This window comes from Trematomus bernacchii, unplaced genomic scaffold (genome assembly GCF_902827165.1).
Source record: "Trematomus bernacchii unplaced genomic scaffold, fTreBer1.1, whole genome shotgun sequence".
Lineage (NCBI taxonomy): Eukaryota > Metazoa > Chordata > Actinopteri > Perciformes > Nototheniidae > Trematomus > Trematomus bernacchii.
This window is the reverse complement of record NW_022987973.1, coordinates 14,174,184-14,192,292: the sequence shown is the minus strand read 5'-3', so window position 1 is coordinate 14,192,292 and position 18,109 is coordinate 14,174,184. Positions and strand designations below refer to the sequence as shown.

The 18,109-nt window shown below is 39.0% G+C and overlaps 2 protein-coding genes across 4 annotated transcripts; one reads left to right on the top strand and one right to left on the bottom strand.

The window, feature by feature from the left end:
- Position 1: 1 nt before the first annotated feature.
- On the bottom strand, positions 2 to 3,162 carry pcnp (PEST proteolytic signal containing nuclear protein). Of its 2 annotated transcripts, none has more exons than XM_034116164.1 (5): positions 3,027 to 3,162; positions 1,808 to 2,034; positions 1,543 to 1,614; positions 1,387 to 1,442; positions 2 to 1,238 (listed from the first exon to the last, which is right to left on the bottom strand). In XM_034116164.1, exons 1-5 carry the CDS (start codon positions 3,070 to 3,072, stop codon positions 1,127 to 1,129), a joined length of 513 nt encoding a protein of 170 aa, XP_033972055.1. In that variant the 5' UTR covers positions 3,073 to 3,162; the 3' UTR covers positions 2 to 1,126. The 2 variants fall into 2 exon arrangements, with proteins under 2 accessions (XP_033972055.1, XP_033972054.1); XM_034116163.1 differs by having other exon boundaries at positions 1,808 to 2,037; positions 3,027 to 3,119.
- Positions 3,163 to 4,048: 886 nt separating this feature from the next.
- On the top strand, positions 4,049 to 12,517 carry stk16 (serine/threonine kinase 16). 2 transcript variants are annotated; one of them, XM_034116162.1, is made up of 8 exons: positions 4,049 to 4,135; positions 4,484 to 4,608; positions 4,983 to 5,202; positions 5,284 to 5,417; positions 6,965 to 7,052; positions 7,960 to 8,088; positions 8,240 to 8,361; positions 10,129 to 10,396. In XM_034116162.1, exons 2-8 carry the CDS (start codon positions 4,523 to 4,525, stop codon positions 10,265 to 10,267), a joined length of 918 nt encoding a protein of 305 aa, XP_033972053.1. In that variant the 5' UTR covers positions 4,049 to 4,135; positions 4,484 to 4,522; the 3' UTR covers positions 10,268 to 10,396. The 2 variants fall into 2 exon arrangements, with proteins under 2 accessions (XP_033972053.1, XP_033972052.1); XM_034116161.1 differs by having other exon boundaries at positions 4,056 to 4,103; positions 10,129 to 12,517.
- Positions 12,518 to 18,109: the final 5,592 nt, after the last annotated feature.

The following is an 18,109-nucleotide window of genomic DNA, read 5'->3' as shown; positions in this document are numbered from 1 at the left end:
AGATCATTCAGAATTTTTATTTGGCTGACTTTAAGATAGATATGTATTCAAGAGAGGTTTTAACAGTGGATAATTATGTGATCCATTTGGTGGAGCATAACAGGCGGGTAACCCACTGAGGAATACAGAGTTTCTGATTATCGGGATTTTCCAAAAGGAGGCACAGGAGAAGTCACTGAGGTACCCTATTTATCTAAACTAATAGGAGTGGGGTAATATTCCTGAAGCATGGGGTTTCTGATTTCAAAGTGGCGAGGAAGAGTTTTTACCAGTACCTAATCATTACTAACTTGCAGTTTAATCCCCCATAAATCATGTTGTATAAGTATTACCATCACTCTGGTATCCTTTAAAGGCGGTGTTCACACAAATAACAGTATCAGTCCTTTCAATGGGAAAATAAGAAAAATTGACAGCCACATTTTGCCAGACTTGTTTGAACAGACAGAAATATAGTATTGAGTAAACAAACCCAGAAATACTGGCCCAACGCACAAACAAACATAAAAGAAAACAGAAAAATTGTGTATGTCGGGCACAGCTGGTGAACACAAAGGGTTATACAATGGTGTTGAGAAACTAAATGAAAAAGAACAATCCATCTGCAGCTCTAATCAATGCTGTGCACACACGCACATGCATGATGACTTCACACTCAAACACACAATCCCATTTTATGGATTCAAAAATAAAACAATATCACACTTACAAATATGTTACAAGTGACTGTAAGAGCTAGCTTACCAGCTTCAGGTCTGAACATGCATGTCACAAAAGGGGCATCAGGGCTCTTAGATTCTAGTTTTTTTAATAAGCTAGCAGAAAGCAACCTATTTTATTTATTTTACACAATTTAAAACGATATTCGGGCCAATGTATTTCTCCCATATCTACAGCATCCCAGTCTGCACCCCGGATCAGAGAGGGTTGACAAACTGATACCTCTCCTCTCAGGTAACATCAGCCAGTAGTGGTTAAAAACGTAAACGTCATTATGTATTATTCATCACTTGCCACAAAGTTGAGAGGATGTCAACACTGCAGCAGGGACATATTTCATAGATATCTCCGATATGGTTTAAACTATACAAAATCATCAATTAGTGACAAAAAAGGTTGTGGTCATTTACAGTGTGTCTGCTTGGGCCTTCATCTTCCTCTCCCACAGTTTTTTATGATCAGAGAAACCCTGCTTGCCCTTGTTGAAGGAATTGGGACCTGCAGATGTTGGTGTCTCTCTGAAAAAGAGAAGAGATTAGCAACTTCCAATTACTCAATGTGAGATGTAGCATTTCATTTAGATAGATTCAAAAGCTAAATGTTTTGAAAAGAGCTGAAGCTAATGGAACAATTATAAAGTAGGCCATGTTGACATGTGAATTATACCTGCCAATGTTCTTCATCCTCATCTTTGCTTCTGGTGGCATCTCCTCAGGTTCACTCTGCATAGCAAGAAAATAGTTCAAATCAGGCTCTGCCTATTTGTTGTTTAAGGATTTTAAAACCAGGACTTTACTACGTGTGTGTGAACACTTCACTTACATCATCTTCGTCGAAAACAGAAGCCAGCCCTGACTTCTTTGGAGGAGCGGAAGGTGCAGGTTCTTTGGGTTTCTAGAACAGATTGGGAATACAAGATTTATGCAAACAAAAACATCCATCTTCTTAAAATGCAATATAAAACCTGGATCGACACATCAAATATGGGGATTTGTAGCTTTTTCCCCCTCAACATCACTTACAATGAGGACAACATTCAAATAGTATCTGTACAAGCAGTTATTATTATGCCTTATGACACACTCACTGTTGCTCCAAGTTTGATGGATATTGGGTTTGACTTCTTCGCCATGGGACTGCTCATGCTAAAGCCTATCTTGGAGACTTTGGGGGGAGCTGGTAGGTCTTCAGAGGAATCGTCCTCATCTTCAGGTATGAGTTGCTGGGATTTGCGTTTGACTGCGGCCCCTTCTCCTCCCACAGAGCTACAAGAGACAGGCTTAGTTTTCACTCTGTCTCCCTCCTCCTGCGGCCCTGCTTGAGGCAAGACAACTCAACAAGGTGAACAACTGCTTCCTGGGAGTTGGAGAATAATAATAGCCATCACCTTTACCTGTGTGGCTAATATTACATTTATAGCAGTTCACTTTAGATTCTTACCATCTTTCTAGCATTTAACTTACTTGTTTAAAAGCTGGGGACTAAGGATGGTGTGTGCATAACTTACCTACATTATTAGGGTGTATATTAACTTGGTGATATGATCTTAGACTATAGTGGTTATCATGCTATGTTGTCAGGGTCCTATGTTCTTGATATAAATTAACATTGTAGGAAATTGATAAAGGCTATATTCGTCTCTCAATGTGTGTTTTAAATGCAATTTTAATATAAAATCTGTTCAGCCAATATGGGGTTATCAAATTCTAAAGTCAAGAACGGCCGCAAATTTGAGTGCGTAGGTTTTATTGCAGACAACATCAGTAGGATATTAAACTGTAACGATAGGAAGGGGGATTTAATGATACTGACCCAGGGAAACATACACTGAATATGACCTGGGAGAAAACTAACACCCTTTTGAAATGTCTCCTTAAAGTTATATTAAAAACACTATTGAGCTGGACAACATAGGACCCTGTGAGACATACATGGACCCCTAGCATGGTGTTTACCTGCGCTAACTACTTGAAGTTATAGCGTTTTGCAAAATAGCTATGCTTACGCCAGGCTACTACGCTAACGCGAGACCTGTCTGCAATTAACTTTAGTTATCACGTTAGCCCGATAGTTAATATACAGCCAGCGACATTTCCATAGTACATGTTAATACAACGCGAATTGTTACTACGCATTAGCTGCTAGTACGTAGCTAACATCGAGTTAGCTTGATGAAGTTGCACACACGTTCACTCTGTCTGACATTAGCTGGGGCACGTCTCATTCTGTAAGCAGCAAAGCAAGCCAATGGAAATAACTGATTACTTCTCAACCACATTTAGACGTTAAAATAGCTCAAATATCACCTCCGTCGTCGGTGCAAGCCCTTCTGTTTTGCTTGTAATCCGCCATCCTTCTGTGTGAGAATTTGAAATGTGTATAGGCCACTGCTCTTCTCCGAGCGCTGTGGGACAATCAATGTGAGGTGAACGTCGAAGAACAAGAAAAGAGACGTCACGTATTAAATGACAACACCCTCCAAGTGAGTGTACAAGTACAATATTTGTACAGTCATTTTGAATGTCAGTCCTTTTAAATTGTCTGATGATGGTGTTAGTGTCTTCAAGTTCAAAGCATAATTATTATGAGGTAAAACTCGGCAAGTTGACAGAGCCTTTAAGTAGGGTACAAAGGTTCCTACAGAGTTGGAAGAAGTACTCAGATCTTGTAAAAGTATAAATACCATAGAGCTCTGTTACAAGTAGCATTACACCATTCTTTTCTCAGTTTCTGTCTTTGAACTCAAGGATCCAATTAGCAGGACATTTCACAGATAAACAGTTTGTATGTGTTTCTCAGCATGTATGCTTTCAATGGTTAGGGTTGCAATTTAATCTGTCCCATACACACACAAAAATATCTCACAGTTATTGTATTTAATCTATTGCCTTTTGGATCCTGAGTCTATATAAAGGTTAATTATAAGGTTAATTGGATGCTATCTCTCACATTATTGTTTTTGAATGTTAATATGCTAATATTTTGTTGGTCTGATATTCTTGGTTGGCTATTTATTCTTCAAAGATATCATTTATTTTATGGGCAACCTTAACCCAAACTTTTCAGATGCTGATAATCTGGTAAATGTTTTGGGTAAATGTCATATTTAAGTGGAAAGACAGTGCTCTCTCTTTGAGCAATTTTTTGGCAACATTTTTTTTAAATAACTGTTTGTCTGTTGAACTTATATGTACTTTTTTTAATACACTTTTTGATATGTTTGGCTTGTTTGTTTATTCAAATATTTTGTATTTTATATCTTGATTTTAAGTTTAATGGTGCCTTAACCTCTGGTCCACACTCCGAAGCAGTAGGTGGAGGTAAAGCGCTTTAAACGCTGGTTTAAAAGGGCTGAAGAAGAAGATGGAGGAGGAGATATGACAGTAAGCTAATTTGGTAAACAGACAGCTAGCTGGTAAGAATCAATACGTTAAGCCACCAATTTTAACATATGTTTTTTTTGTGTGTAGCTTATTCTTGTGTCAGGTAGTTAACTAACACCACCATTGGGGCTAACGTTAAACAACGACGTTAATGTCGCATTGTGGCTGTTAGCCTGTTGCTAAGCTTACGTTAGATGTTTGTGATGTGCTATGTTAGCTAACGTTTATTGACACTTGTCAGTCTTACCGTGTTTCTTTACATATGATCCCAGTTTTATTTTGATAATAAATGCTAATCTAGTAAATAAATTGCCTTCTTTTCTGTATTTCTCTGTCTTGCTTTTTCTCTCAAATAACTTTGTTTGTCTTCTTTCTCTCAGGCCCTTAAAAGCTTGGCGTTAAATAATGTACCAGTCAAGATGGGGCAGACCCTGTGTATTTGCTCCCGTGGCTCCATCACCATTGATAACAAAAAATATTACTTTGTGCAGAAACTAGACGAAGGGTAATATACCATTAAGACATTGTTTCATTTAAAAACTCCACTTAATTGCAGTTTATCTGATGTTATACTTTCTATTTGATTGTCAACAAATCCTATAAAAAGAGAAAAATCAATTAATCCTACAAGTCAAAGCCTGTAATAACTTATTTCTCTGATGTCCATTGTTGTTCAAAACTGTTTGTGAAATCATATAGCATTTTCATTTGTGAAATGTTATATTATAACGTTTTTAGTAGAAACAAAGCGCGTTGGAACTGAGTTTAAACAGGATTGTTGAGAGGTTTCTCTGGATTTGTTGATAACATAAAAAATAAAGCCTTTTCCTTTAAACCATTATTACAACTCATATGCTGTTCTCTGTGTCCTCTCGTCAGGGGGTTCAGTTATGTTGACCTGGTAGAGGGGGCAAAGGACGGGCGCTTCTATGCCCTGAAGAAGATCCTGTGCCATGACCGTGAAGGCCGCCAGGAGGCGCAGACAGAGATGGAGATGCATCAGATTTTTAATCACCCCAACATCTTAAGCATAGTTGCGCACACCTTTGTTGACCGTGGAGGCAAGACTGAAGCCTGGTTACTGCTGCCTTATATTGGAGTAAGTTGATGCAACATTGAGTTTGCCTAGAAACTCCTGTGGGAAATGAGCTGATTCTGATTTGTGTGTTTGTGTGAACAGAAAGGCAGCCTGTGGTCTGTTTTGGAGAAGTTACGGGACAAGGGGAGCTTAATGTCTGAAAAACAGATTTTGCAAATCTTCCGTGGTATCTGCTCTGGACTCAAGACCATGCATGAAAAAGGCTATGCACACAGGTAATCTTTCTCCATACACACACATGGAAACAAACATTTACATGCATCGGACCAGCATAAAAACTATTTTTCAGTTTTGAGGTTACACCCCAGAGTTTGTTTGGAATGCTGGAGTCGCTTTTGATCATAGTTGAACCTTGCACTGTGTTCAGATTAGGGCTGCAACAAACGACTAATTTGATAATCGATTAATCGATTATTCAGATCGTTAAAGTTTTAACTGTACTACTACTTTTATCGATACTGCTTATCGATCCTGTCCTTTAACGGTACTCTTAACGGTTCTTTTGAAAAAAAAACAAGGTAAACTAACTAAATAAATTGTTAACACAATTAACATAGCTTTTTATTTAAGTTAAATAAATAATATTTCACATCAAAAGAAACAACAATGTTTTAACAAATCATATTAAATAATCTGATGACAGAACTGTAAACAGAATAGCTGAAACTTTAACAAAATAAATAGCTCAGTTACCTCTAATCATTAACCCATGTTTGTATAATTTAGTTAACTCTCTGTGTTGCTGCTAGCATACATAACACCTGACGTGGAAAAGTTACTCGTGGATGGGGTTATAGAGCTAGAAAGACAGTCGAAAACGGTGCATTTCTCCGTTTGAATGTGGTACACTTGCTAAATGTTTAGACAAAATGCTCGTGTTACCACCCTTAGATACTAAACTCTTATTGCACTTTTGGCAACGAGCATTGTCCACATCGAGACGGGTAAAGTTTAACCACACCTTGGAGCGCTTCTCTCCGCCATCTCCGTCGTGTGTGTGTGTGTGTTGCTGCATGTAGCAGCTGCGTGTGTGTAAACTGCCCCGCCCCCTCGCACACAGACAGGGGAGAAATCTCTCGTCTGGATTGGAAATATCGAAAATACATAATTTTGTAGTCTTATTGCATATTAGAAATGGAGTTGGCGACACTAAGACTAATGTTAATGTAGCAATAATACATATGACATATATGTTTTAAATGTCTCCAGTACCGATAAAAAGACCGATAACGTTGGAGCTTAACTGCCTGTGAAACACACGTGATGACGTCACCAACGAATCGACGACTGAATTAGTTGGCAACTAATTTGGTCATCGATTTTAATCGATTAAGTCAATTAGTTGTTGCACCCCTAGCTCAGATGCTGCATGACTCAGGGGTCCAGTTAATGCTCTTTGGATTCACACCACGCCAGCATTTCGAGATGATAAAGTCATGAAAAATTGCCTACAGTTGATAAATAATTAACTTCAGTTTCCTAAATGTACAGTAACAATTGTAAATGCGTACTGCTTGGCTAAGTATAATGTTTTACAGTTTATATCACAATGAGAGTATTCTGAATATCGTAGTTAGTCATTCAACTCACGGTCAACGGAAATCCTTTTACAATCGAGAATTTTAATTTTAGCCAATTGAAAACAGTCATGTTTTTATTTACTATCTTTTACAGAAGGAAGATTTTGTGTGTTCCGTTTTCGTATTCACACCATTGAAATGCAGACCTCTGAACCTATTCTGTGTCTGCCCTAATCTGCCAGAGACCTGAAGCCGACAAATGTGCTTCTGGATGAGGACGATAGGCCGTTTCTGATGGACCTGGGCTCCATGAACCGTGCTAGGATTGAGGTAAGGGCGCAGAGTCTTTGATGAGTTTGTAATATTTACCTCATCTCTTCATTTTTTGATCCAACAACACCAAGTCCAAAATAGTTTGTTAGTTTAACTTACTGTGTGAGAACAAAGTGCATTACTTCTATGGTTGTGTCTGTTGATATAACAAAATAAGGTGTAACATTAATGTAAAACATTGCTGAGCATTTCTTAGTATAAAAAGTGAATAACGAAACCTATGTTATCTACAAGAAAGTGGTCTAAAAGTTAAGACCAAGAGATGCGAGCAAGCTTAGACGAAATAGCAGTGTTGCGTTTGAATTCTAACATCAGATACTACAACCTAACGTGTAGCAATGTGCAGTTAACATGAAGACTCAATAAAATACATAATAAAGAAGGTCCAGATTTCCAGCTCTAGATGGCAGTGTAAGATTTTTAATTCCAATTGACCACAATTTAAAATATCATTCTACAAATCTTTTAAAGGAACAGCTACTGGATATTGTCTCTTTCTTTCACAGAATACAAATCTTCACTTTTTTTATGTTCTACCAATATATGTATAGATATGTAAAGAGCAGCATTTTAAAGATTTAAACCTGTTAAAGCAAACTTCCAGTCTTCTGCCTGGAAAAGGATTCCCATTTTTCGTAAATGCTTCCAACAATGTTTGATGCTCTGGCTTATTTTCCATTTGGAAAATTTGACATTGTTCTGTGTGTCCGCCACCCCCAACACAAACTCATTAATTTAATTGTGCTTTAAATCAAGAGTTTCTAAAGTTTGTCATGAAATAATTAAGAGTTGACGCAACATTTCATAAATATGTTTCATGTTTTAAAGGCTTATCTTCCAAACATTAGGTCCTCTAAATGACCCTTACCCTGCCATGAATTTAATGAAACTGGTTTACCTTCAGGTTCGAGGAACCAGAGAAGCCATGACCATACAGGACTGGGCAGCGCAGCGGTGCACCATCTCCTACAGGGCTCCTGAACTCTTCAATGTAGAGAGCCACTGCATTATAGATGAGCGAACTGATATCTGGGTAAATGCTCTTTATCTTCAATCCTTTGGTCTTGTTTGTTTCATGTTTTTCTCATGTGTGAGTGACATCAGTAAGCCTCTGAAACACGGTGCCAATGTTACTGTGGATAAATCACTGACCATTTCTTCTTCTCGTCTTTTGACTCCTTCAGTCACTGGGCTGTGTGCTTTACTGCATGATGATGTTGGAGGGGCCGTATGACATGGTATTTCAGAAGGGGGACAGCGTGGCCCTGGCTGTCCAGAATCCAGTGACCATCCCACAGTCGTGCAGGTCAGTCTTCAGAATATCACATCATCTTACAGTGTAACTTGAAGAATCTATCCTGTTGGTGAACCCAATTCTGTTAATTGGCTTGAAAGAATCCTCTCCATTTTATCTAGAAGTTGAGCCAAGTTGTGAGTAGGTGTGACTGATTTTAGGGACATACTGAATACTAGAAGACACACAACTTACTCAATTAACATGTGTAATAAAAACCTGTAGTTATTTAATGCCATCGCAGACTAAGGTGCTGTTTACACGGGAACCAAACGGGTTGTATCCGCTACTTTTCTCTTTCGTATAGCCTGTTCGTTCACACGAGTCCGTAACGGAACCGCGGAAACGGACCTCTAAAACGATAACGGGTCCCAAGGTGGATAGATCTGCAAACGGAACGCTCTGGGGGGCCAAACGGCTCCGTGTGTAAGTCCTATACGATCATTTTCCTGATAACGATAGCCCCGCCTCTCCCCACCTCTGCTGTAGCATGGTCAGTGGGTGTTTCTCAATCGCGAGTACGCTTGCTTGGTAGCACATGTCTGCCGAGCATCTTGCTTCAGAAGCGAGTCAAGAATACGTCCTGACATTTGGAAAACAAAGAGTGGAACAGGCTAGCAAGTGTGCAGGTGTGTGTCATATGAGAGGCCCTGCCTTACATTTTCTGCCACAGATTTTGGAAATTGGTCCGTGCGCAAAGCATTGTGGGGATTTTAATACCGCGGAGTCTACTCATGTGCAGCCTCGATATTTCTCCAAAGGGAGTACGCCGGGCTCGGTCGATTTCCAAATATGCTGGAGATTGGAACAGTACTTCGGCGGCACTCGATGACGTAGTATGCTTGAAATAGTGGCTCTGAAGCAGCTTTACTCGCGATTGAGAAACACCCACAAGCTACTGTCAGTAGCTACTGCTACTGACCATGCTACAGATGTTAGTGCAACATCTACAGCTCCTCTACCACAACCATCAGCAACAAGTGGACATGGAGAACTACATGAACTACATGTTGCTAAATCCACCGTGGAGAATAAACAGAAGGGCAACCATGGCAACCATGCTCGGGGTTCTTCTTCGCTGCTTTTGGTGTATTTTGTGGCGGAAGTACAGCGCCACTTACAGGCCCGGCATATGTACTACAGCGGGTCGTGCGGGTCGAGCGGTCTCGTGTGAAGGGACACGTTTATTGAGCCGTATCCGTGTGAACGGAATACTTTTTTGATATCGAATTCGGTTCGTTTTCGTTTGCGTTCCCGTGTAAATGGGGCCTAAGATACAGCTCTAGAAAAAATGTAGAGACCACTGCAACATTTCTCTGGGTCTACTATTTATAGGCATGCGTTTGACTAAATTAATATATTTTATTCTATAAACTACTGACAACATTTCTCTACAGTATGTTGGAATTTAACAGACACTGGAATGGAAAGGCTGCCATACATGTAGAGATTGAGATTTAAGAACAATTTGAGCTGTATCTTAAATGTTTCCTTATACTTATTAAAAGCCTGTGTTAGTCCGCAGCTAAGTTATTGTAAGTCAGAGTTATCAAGTGCAATCCAAAAAAGAGTTTTTGTTTAGGTTGTTTTTGTTCAGCTCTGTCCAGGAAAACTCACTTTCTGTTAGTCAATCTAGTGCAACAAATCATACATTTGTTATATATATATATATATATATATATATATATATATATATATATGAATGACCTTTGACAGGTGTTAAAGATGATTTGACCACGGCTCAAACTAAGCTCTAATCTGATCTCTGTTTGTCCTCAGTTACTCGGGGAGCCTGAAGATGCTGCTGAGCTCCATAATGATGTCCAATCCGCAGGAGAGACCAAACATCCACTGGGTTCTGGACCAGGTACAGGATCTGCAGAGCTGCAGCCCCAACACGCAAACCAACATGGTGTGAACATGCACGGTGAACTGGACGTGGGTGTCATGGAAACCTTTGCACACACAAATGAACGTATTTTATTTTTAGCTTGAAGATCTTTTCTTTTTATTTATTGACTTGAGTATAAAAGTTGAGGTGCTGACTTTCACTCAGCATGGGGAGCTTGGCAACAGTTTTAGCATTCAGTTTGAATCCTAAGATCCAGCCTGCCTCTCACAGGCGGCTCCTGTAGTGATAGACCTGATCTGAAGAATCTGAAGGGCCTTACATGTGTTTTCAACCTGCAATATAATGCTCTTGGCAAGGTAGAAATGTTGCTTCTAATTCAAAGCAGCTTTTCCGTATCATTTGAAAGGGATAGTTCGACATTGTGCAAAAATTGCTCTTCCGAGATTTGCATGATCGGATAAAAACCACTCTCATATCTGTCCGTTAAATTTAAATCTGGAGCCAGTCTGTTAGCTTAGCTTTGCATAAAGACTGGAAAGAGGGAGGGACAGCTAGCCTGATGCTGTCTAAATGTAAAAAGTCTGCCGACAAGCACTTTACAAACTCTTCATCATGTAATATAGTGTTTGTTTAATCTGTACAAAAACAAAGTGAAAATAATAATAATAATGATAACAATAAAGTGGTTCGTTGTATACTTACCACAGGACATAGCGTGGTGAGCTTTAGATGTGCTGGTATGCCAGATTTCGATAACTTTAGATTAAGCGAGGCTAGCTGTTACCATCTGTTTTCAGTGTCTATGCTAAGCTTAGCCTATCCAATTGTGCTAATTTCTAAATATTACTTAAAAAAGTTTTTGTCTTAAGTTTGTGTATCTAATAGGAAAAAGGGATGACATTAAAGCTTTGCCGAACTGTCCGGTGGATGGGTTTAATATGTATCTTGATTTCATTCCCTACCGAGAAGGAAACGTTCCACTTCCTTTTATTTTTTTAATCTTAATTCCTGAGTGTTTATTGTGTGTAACATCTTGTGTTACGCTTGTGTGCTGTAGTCACAAATATACTACTTGGCCTTCAGCTTTTCTCCTCACTTTAACTCGTACTGTTTTTGTTTGTAATGGGGGGAAAGCTTAGAGGCAGAATGCTCCTCACCTGCAATGCTGCATTTAAACACACAGTGGTGCTCCTCCATCACGGCTCCACATGTTGACATGAAGATGTTTCTGTCTGTGCAGCTGATGATGTGTGAAGAGGCTCTTTTGTAAAACTCAACAAAGAGTGTCTGCGTACGGGTCAGGTGTTACTGTAACTGTACTTTCACGATAGAGAATGAACTTTTTATCACTTTAAGGAATTTCATTTTTTTTTGCATTTGTCATATCCACCATTGCAGTTTAACCTTCACTTTTCACTGTATTGTTTTAAAAATATATTTTTTTTTTTTCATTTCTGCTCTACTCGTGGTGAATTCTGATTTTCCTGTCATGTGTGAATGAGGTCTCACTATTTTTGTTCTCTCAGGGTTTACCCATATTATTAAAGGTCTGAAGTAGTCAACCTCAATGGTACCTTTCTTTTCAAGGACAAGTGTGTAGGTTTTAGGAGGATTTATTGGCAGAAAATGTAAAATATTAATAAAAACTACAGTATGTTTTCATTCCAGTAATATCATCTGAAACAAGGAATTGTTTAATTATTGGGACATTTTGAATGACCCCTTCATAGTAAGAGATCCTCTTCCACAGGGTCGGCAATGTTTGACTGCCATATTTTCGGCCTGAACAGAAAAACCACACTCTGGCTCTAGAGAGGGTCTTTCATGATTGTATTTTTTCCTTAAGGCCACCGTAGTTCTCTGACATGCTTGAGATTGGAGATCTGTTCAGTAGCAATCTGCTTCAACCTCAACCCTATGTGCCTCTAAATTCTACACACTTGACCTTTTTTAAAACCATCGTTTAATGAAATAATACTTTGGGCATTTAAGTTGAGATGGGTGCTTTCGTGACCCTGTATGCGGTGATATTGGACCACATTAGAATCCTTAATGGTTAACCTTTACATTAAATTGTTGGAGTTGAAATTGGCATAAGGTTTAAATATATAATCTTTTTAATAATACGTTTTGAAAATGTCTGAAGATGATTTTTTTTTGTTTTGTTAATACCATGGAGCTAGTAAAATCATTTTATATTTTCTAAGTGTACGGATGGAGTTCACAGATATTCGAAGGAAAGAATGTGTTATTTATTTATGAACAATTCTGTTTTATCTCATGAATTGCAAAGAATAAATAAAGAATAAATATGTAGCACTTGTTTTACATTTAATTTTGACATCAAACAGTATTCTTCACTTAAAAGCAGTCCAAGAAAAGTACCGGTATGTAGATAAAAAAATTATTATTCATGATAAACACAATATGTATTCAGATAGCATTTGAATGAGTTTGTTCAGCTGCTGCCTCGGTAACGTGGCAGCGTCACAGGATGCTTTCAAAAGGGTCATTTCATAAATGTTCTTCATTACTATGAAGGAAGAGCTAATTTCCCTTGGAAATATTGTAATATATCCTTTGCATATTATGTGCAAAAAAAAGTCCAGCATTGATAACGTTTCTCAAGTGAAAGCATGACGTATTTTTAATTTAGAAAACTGTAAAGTGTCATTAACTGCCATTAATGATGCATTAATGAGCAAGTAGTATTTTATTTTGGATCGAGGTCATGTGAACTGATTTAATCAATAACAGAGCATCATATTTTTATAATCTGATCATATGTCTGGTATTGAGATAATGAATATGTAACTGTAAAACTAAAGCTCTATTTCATACTTCTGCATTTGGAGCTGAATTATAAATAACAAACATGTGTATGTCGGGTCAGTACTGGAGTAAATGTACTTTGTTCAATTCTACCACTGCCTTCTAGATTTGCCCCGGTCTGCCGGGAAGAGATCAGCCAGCGAATCTCACAGAATAGGACTGCCGAGTGAGGTGTGTACTTCGATATTCACTCACTTATTTACCATTAAGTAAATAATAATTAGACAGTATTTAAGAAAATGCTGTGCTTTCTGCTTTGAGGGAACATTTTGGGAATTACCTTTTACTGCTTTGATATGACAATGTCTTTCACTCATGTTCATAAGGAACTTATGTTACAGTTTTGTGTTGAATAACTTTATGGTCCTGCTCTGAGTCCTGGCTTGAACTCCCCCTTTAGGGTTGAAATTAAAAGTCAATTGTAACAATACATCTGTGCCAAACCTAACTAATGCTTTACTGGGAGCTAATTTGCAGCCAAGTTCCAAAATCTTTAGTCGGATCCAGAAGAGTGGAGACATTTTTATATCAGAATATCAAGTGTGAACAGGGTACAGAAATGGTTTAAAAATACACAAGTGGCTAGTAGATCACTGTGACAAATGTAATTCAAACGTTCATCAAAGGTCATTCAAATAATTCATTTTGTAAAATCAATGGCTGTCCATTAATCTTTGTCTTCATAAAGTAGAATAAATAATAAAGCTGACATTTATTCCTTGAAAACACATTTGAAAAAAAGTAAAGTATTGAGTGTTATTGAGAATGGTATTATGTTTTCTTTGTTGTTATGCAGTTTCACATACAATTAGAAATGCTGTCCTTTTTTTAATCCAACTGAGAAAGAATCATCTCTCACGAAAGACGAGCATAACCTTTATCCGACAGTATTTTGAGCACTATGGTGAGTGTGTGTGTGTGTGTGTGTGTGTGTGTGTGTGTGTGTGTGTGTGTGTGTGTGTGTGGTGTGTGTGTGTGTGTGTGTGTGTGTGTGTGTGTGTGTGTGTGTGTGTGTGTGTGTGTGTGGTGTGTGTGTGTGTGTGTGTGTGTGTGTGTGTGTGTGTGTGTGTGCACACACATCCTTGGAAACAAATATCAAACTGCTCATGTAGCTGGATTTACAGCCCCTGCGTCCACTCAGATCAGTAAGATGTCACACTTCACTGCTGTCCCAATTACTTTCAAAGGTAATTCCAATCTTACCATGCAGGCCTACACAAACACACACACTCACACAAATGACCTGTCATAAAGTATACATAACAGACCACATATTTACAGTGCATATGCCCTTTTATACACAAATAACCTAAGGATTCATTACACTTGAATTAATGATATCCCAACTGATTTCTTGCTCAGGCCCACCTACAAAGCCCAGACTCCCCTGGGACTGGGTCTAGGACAGAGCTGTGTTTATGGAACACACACACACACACACACACACACACACACACAGTGTCCCATGCCTTTTATATTCACTATCATCTGCCTGTGAGGGTCTGAAATGATGTCATACAGCACAAGGTCAACTCAATAGTCACCTACATTTTAGCACCAATTTCATGTGCTTTTGCTTATCGTTCAGTCAGGTGGATGCACCAGCAGGTGTGTGTGTGTGTGTGTGTGTGTGTGTGTGTGTGTGTGTGTGTGTGTGTGTGTGTGTGTGTGTGTGTGTGTGTGTGTGTGTGTGTGTGTGTGTGTGTGTGTGTGTGTGTGTGTGTGTGTGTGTGTGTGTGTGTGTGTGTGTGTGTGTGTGTGTGTGTGCTGGTGTATTTGTGTGTGTGTGCTGGTGTATTTGTGTGTTTCATTTGTAACCCTCTGCAGTCCTCAAACACAAACACACTTTAGCTCTCACACCATAAACCATCTGCAGGCTTTATTGATTTGGCAATGAATCAATTAGTGAATTATTTAATTAGCAAAGCATTATGGGTCAGCGCAGAGCTGCTCCCACCTTGCACTGTTCCTAGGTCTCTTTAAATCATCTTACACATATGTTTTGAAACCTGTGTGGGTGTTAATGTGTAGTCCTATCTGTGCCCAAAGACATTACCAAAGTTACCAATGTGTGCAGACCTAGAACTTTTGCCATCACTCAAGTCAAAATTAGCCTTGGCTGCTGTTGAAAGAGGGAGACATATGGACATTACGTCTGCCCCGTTGAGTGGATGAGTTATGACTTGTGTTTGTGATCGAAGCGTTCTCTCCGTGCAGGGGCTTTCTTTGTGCTCATTAATTCATGGGAGTGTTTGGGTTAAAATGCATAATGAGTTCATTAAGGGGGATTGGCGTAATCAGGAAAGGTATTGCTTTAATTACTGGCTCAGGGCCAGATCTATTCGTTCTCTGGGAGATCGGCATCCCACCCTGTCCACAGAGCTCACTAATTTAATTAAGTGTACAAAATGCTACACCCTAACGTCGCCCTTGGGGGCAATTATGGCACTAGAGATTGAAAGATCTCCGCCGGGGGTATTTTACTTACTGGCAGGAGATTGCCTGTGCCAGTTAGCTGATTGCATTGATTATATTGATTTGTAACAGCTTTTCGGGTAATTTCATCTGCAAAGGTGAGAGCAACACGTTGGCCCGGGGTCTTTTTTTATTTATTCTTTCTTTATTTAGACCCTGGACTCTTTTGCCAAGTGGTTAGACAAAATGGAGCTCCACAATAAGTCTTTTAAAGTGGGAGTTGGGGAGGGCGGATCGATAGTTTTTATTTGCTGTATAGGGTCAGCTTGATGTTTTGAATTATTTTAGACATCACAACTCTTTCACCTAGAGTAAAAGTGCATCATGGTTGTGCTGAGACAGCAAACAGTGGCTTAAACAGGCAGCTAGGATCTTCAGCTGAAAACTCAGGCAGACTTGGTGGGTTCTAGTTTATTACACAAACTAGCTTATAGAGATATTCCATTACTGATCCTTACTATATGCTGTTATGTTACCATAACCATACTTTTATCTATTGTTACCTGAATGCCCAGTTTACAATAGCTTTTACAAGATAACAACAGGGTGTTACATTGTAGGGGTAGCAGGAAAGTTGTTAAAGGATTGTTAAGGGCTTGAAAATTCACAAATATTACAAAAGAACTTCATCAGTAATTGGCAATTTAGCAATACCATGTGGCCATCAGGCTTGGTACGCTGAATGTGTGTTTTTTAGCATCAGTACAACTTTCTCTCTTGGATACCAGTTATTTTCTGATTGAGTTTGTATAAATATTTGCACCCTCTTTGGTTTGAAATCTCTGGAACTCACTTTGGGATCATTTTTTCTGCCAGGTAACATGAGGCGTTGGAATTGCTAACAATCAAGCTAACAGCCTGCCATGAATGAAAGTAACTCATAGTGGAAACACAGTTGAAAAAAACGGTGTCTGATAATGATCGTTATTGTCTCAGCAGATAACTAATAAGAATCATAATGACAGTATTGTAACCCATATTGATCAGTGGTATATGATTAGCAACATTTGCTTTCATCCAATTGACTGTGCTCTAAACAGTCTGATTGATAAAATGCCATAAAAAGCCTCTGAAGATGAAAAACGTAATGTGCAATACACCTGTTAATTATTATGTAGAAGCAATGCTAATAGTTAGTATTTAATCAAAATCTGCAATATAACCTTCTGAAAACAGCCAAGAGGACCATCCCAATCTCTCCTATATGTTAATATGAAAATAGGCTTTTTTTACAGTGGATTGTTAAAATCTATATATACACGACACGAATATATATTACATTACATTACATATGTTTATATATATGCCAGTTTCATCAGGAAGCTAAGCCTATAAATATGATAAGCACATTTTGTATTATTCACATACATACCAGATTTGTTTTAATATATTACAAAAATATATTCAGGCTGACAGAGTTCAAAACACCGCAATTCAGCGAAACACAATCAAACAAGTTAAGATCAGATTTATTTGCCAAGTATATTCACGAATAGAAGAAATTGACTCCAGTTTCTAGTATATGAAGTCTTTTTTAATAATAGCACTCAGTGTACACACAGGCCCAAAAACACTGTACAGGGAAAAACATCAAGGCCATCAAAACATTCTTATTTATTTGCAGCTTATTTTCCTTATTTATCATCAAAGGATTTTTTTCCACATAGTTGTGATGCTTTCTTCATTTGATTGTAATTTCTTAATTTGCTGTGCGGTGAAGGTTGAGGTCTCTTGGTCACTGAATAAACGTGACAGAAACGGCTTCCATTCTGTCAATTAAAGAGAGAAATATGACCCGGCAAATTGGATTTAATTACAGACATATAACCCTTGTGAAGCGTGTCAAGGGCCAAGAGGAGGCTAATAGTTTGATGAGCAGTTCATCAGCGCTGATTAAGAGGATGGGATGACAAGATAATCCAGAGGTGGTGTGGTCATTAACTAACAGTGGCGAAAGAAGAGCAAATTAGCTGATTAAACAACTTCCCGCCCAGCCCATGTCCAGCTGGCAGAGGGGAGGGGCTTCCTGAGTGATGGATGAGGAGGCGTAGAAGAAGTGTTTATGTCGCTTGCCAGTAGAGTTGTCACTGAATGAGTGAAGTGTCTTCATCAATTTGGAGCTATTACCATGTCAAAAGGAGAGGATGGTGCTTGAAGGGGGGGAACAGATTGGGGGAGGAGAGAAGCAGAAAGCCCATCTGCATACTACAAGCTTTTTCATTTTCTCACTCACTCTCACTCACACACACACACACACACACACACACACACACACACACACACACACACACTCCTCCAGCCCCTCCCTCTAGGCAGGCCAGTTTACCGTAAGGCCCTTTAATTTCCCTGAAATAGGGCTGTGACAGCTGTGTCATGCTGATGAGGAGAGTGGCAGCCTGTCGCATCTCATCTATCTCAGCTCTGATCCTGCCGAGCCTCCTCCTCCCCTCCCCCCCTCCTCCTCCTCCTCCTCTTCTTCTCCTGCCTTCACCTCCTCATGTGTCTTTATTCTTCCTTCCGAGATGTCAAACCATTTCCCCCCAAATAAACGCAGCAGTCCCAGTCTGTTAAGCTGATGTGTGCAGGGGAGGGGCATTGATT

What these genes read in the sequence shown, in the direction of transcription:
- pcnp (XM_034116163.1), bottom strand. Translation starts at nt 3,072, where the DNA reads ATGGCGGATTACAAGCAAAACAGAAGGGCTTGCACCGACGACGGAG. An exon ending in CCATCAAACTTGGAGCAACA is followed by an intron (nt 1,615 to 1,807) that starts GTGAGTGTGTCA and finishes AATCTGTTCTAG; the next exon opens with AAACCCAAAGAACCTGCACC. An exon ending in AGGATGAAGAACATTGGCAG is followed by an intron (nt 1,239 to 1,386) that starts GTATAATTCACA and finishes TCTCTTTTTCAG; the next exon opens with AGAGACACCAACATCTGCAG.
- stk16 (XM_034116161.1), top strand. An exon ending in GTGCAGAAACTAGACGAAGG is followed by an intron (nt 4,609 to 4,982) that starts GTAATATACCAT and finishes TCCTCTCGTCAG; the next exon opens with GGGGTTCAGTTATGTTGACC. An exon ending in ATGAGCGAACTGATATCTGG is followed by an intron (nt 8,089 to 8,239) that starts GTAAATGCTCTT and finishes TGACTCCTTCAG; the next exon opens with TCACTGGGCTGTGTGCTTTA.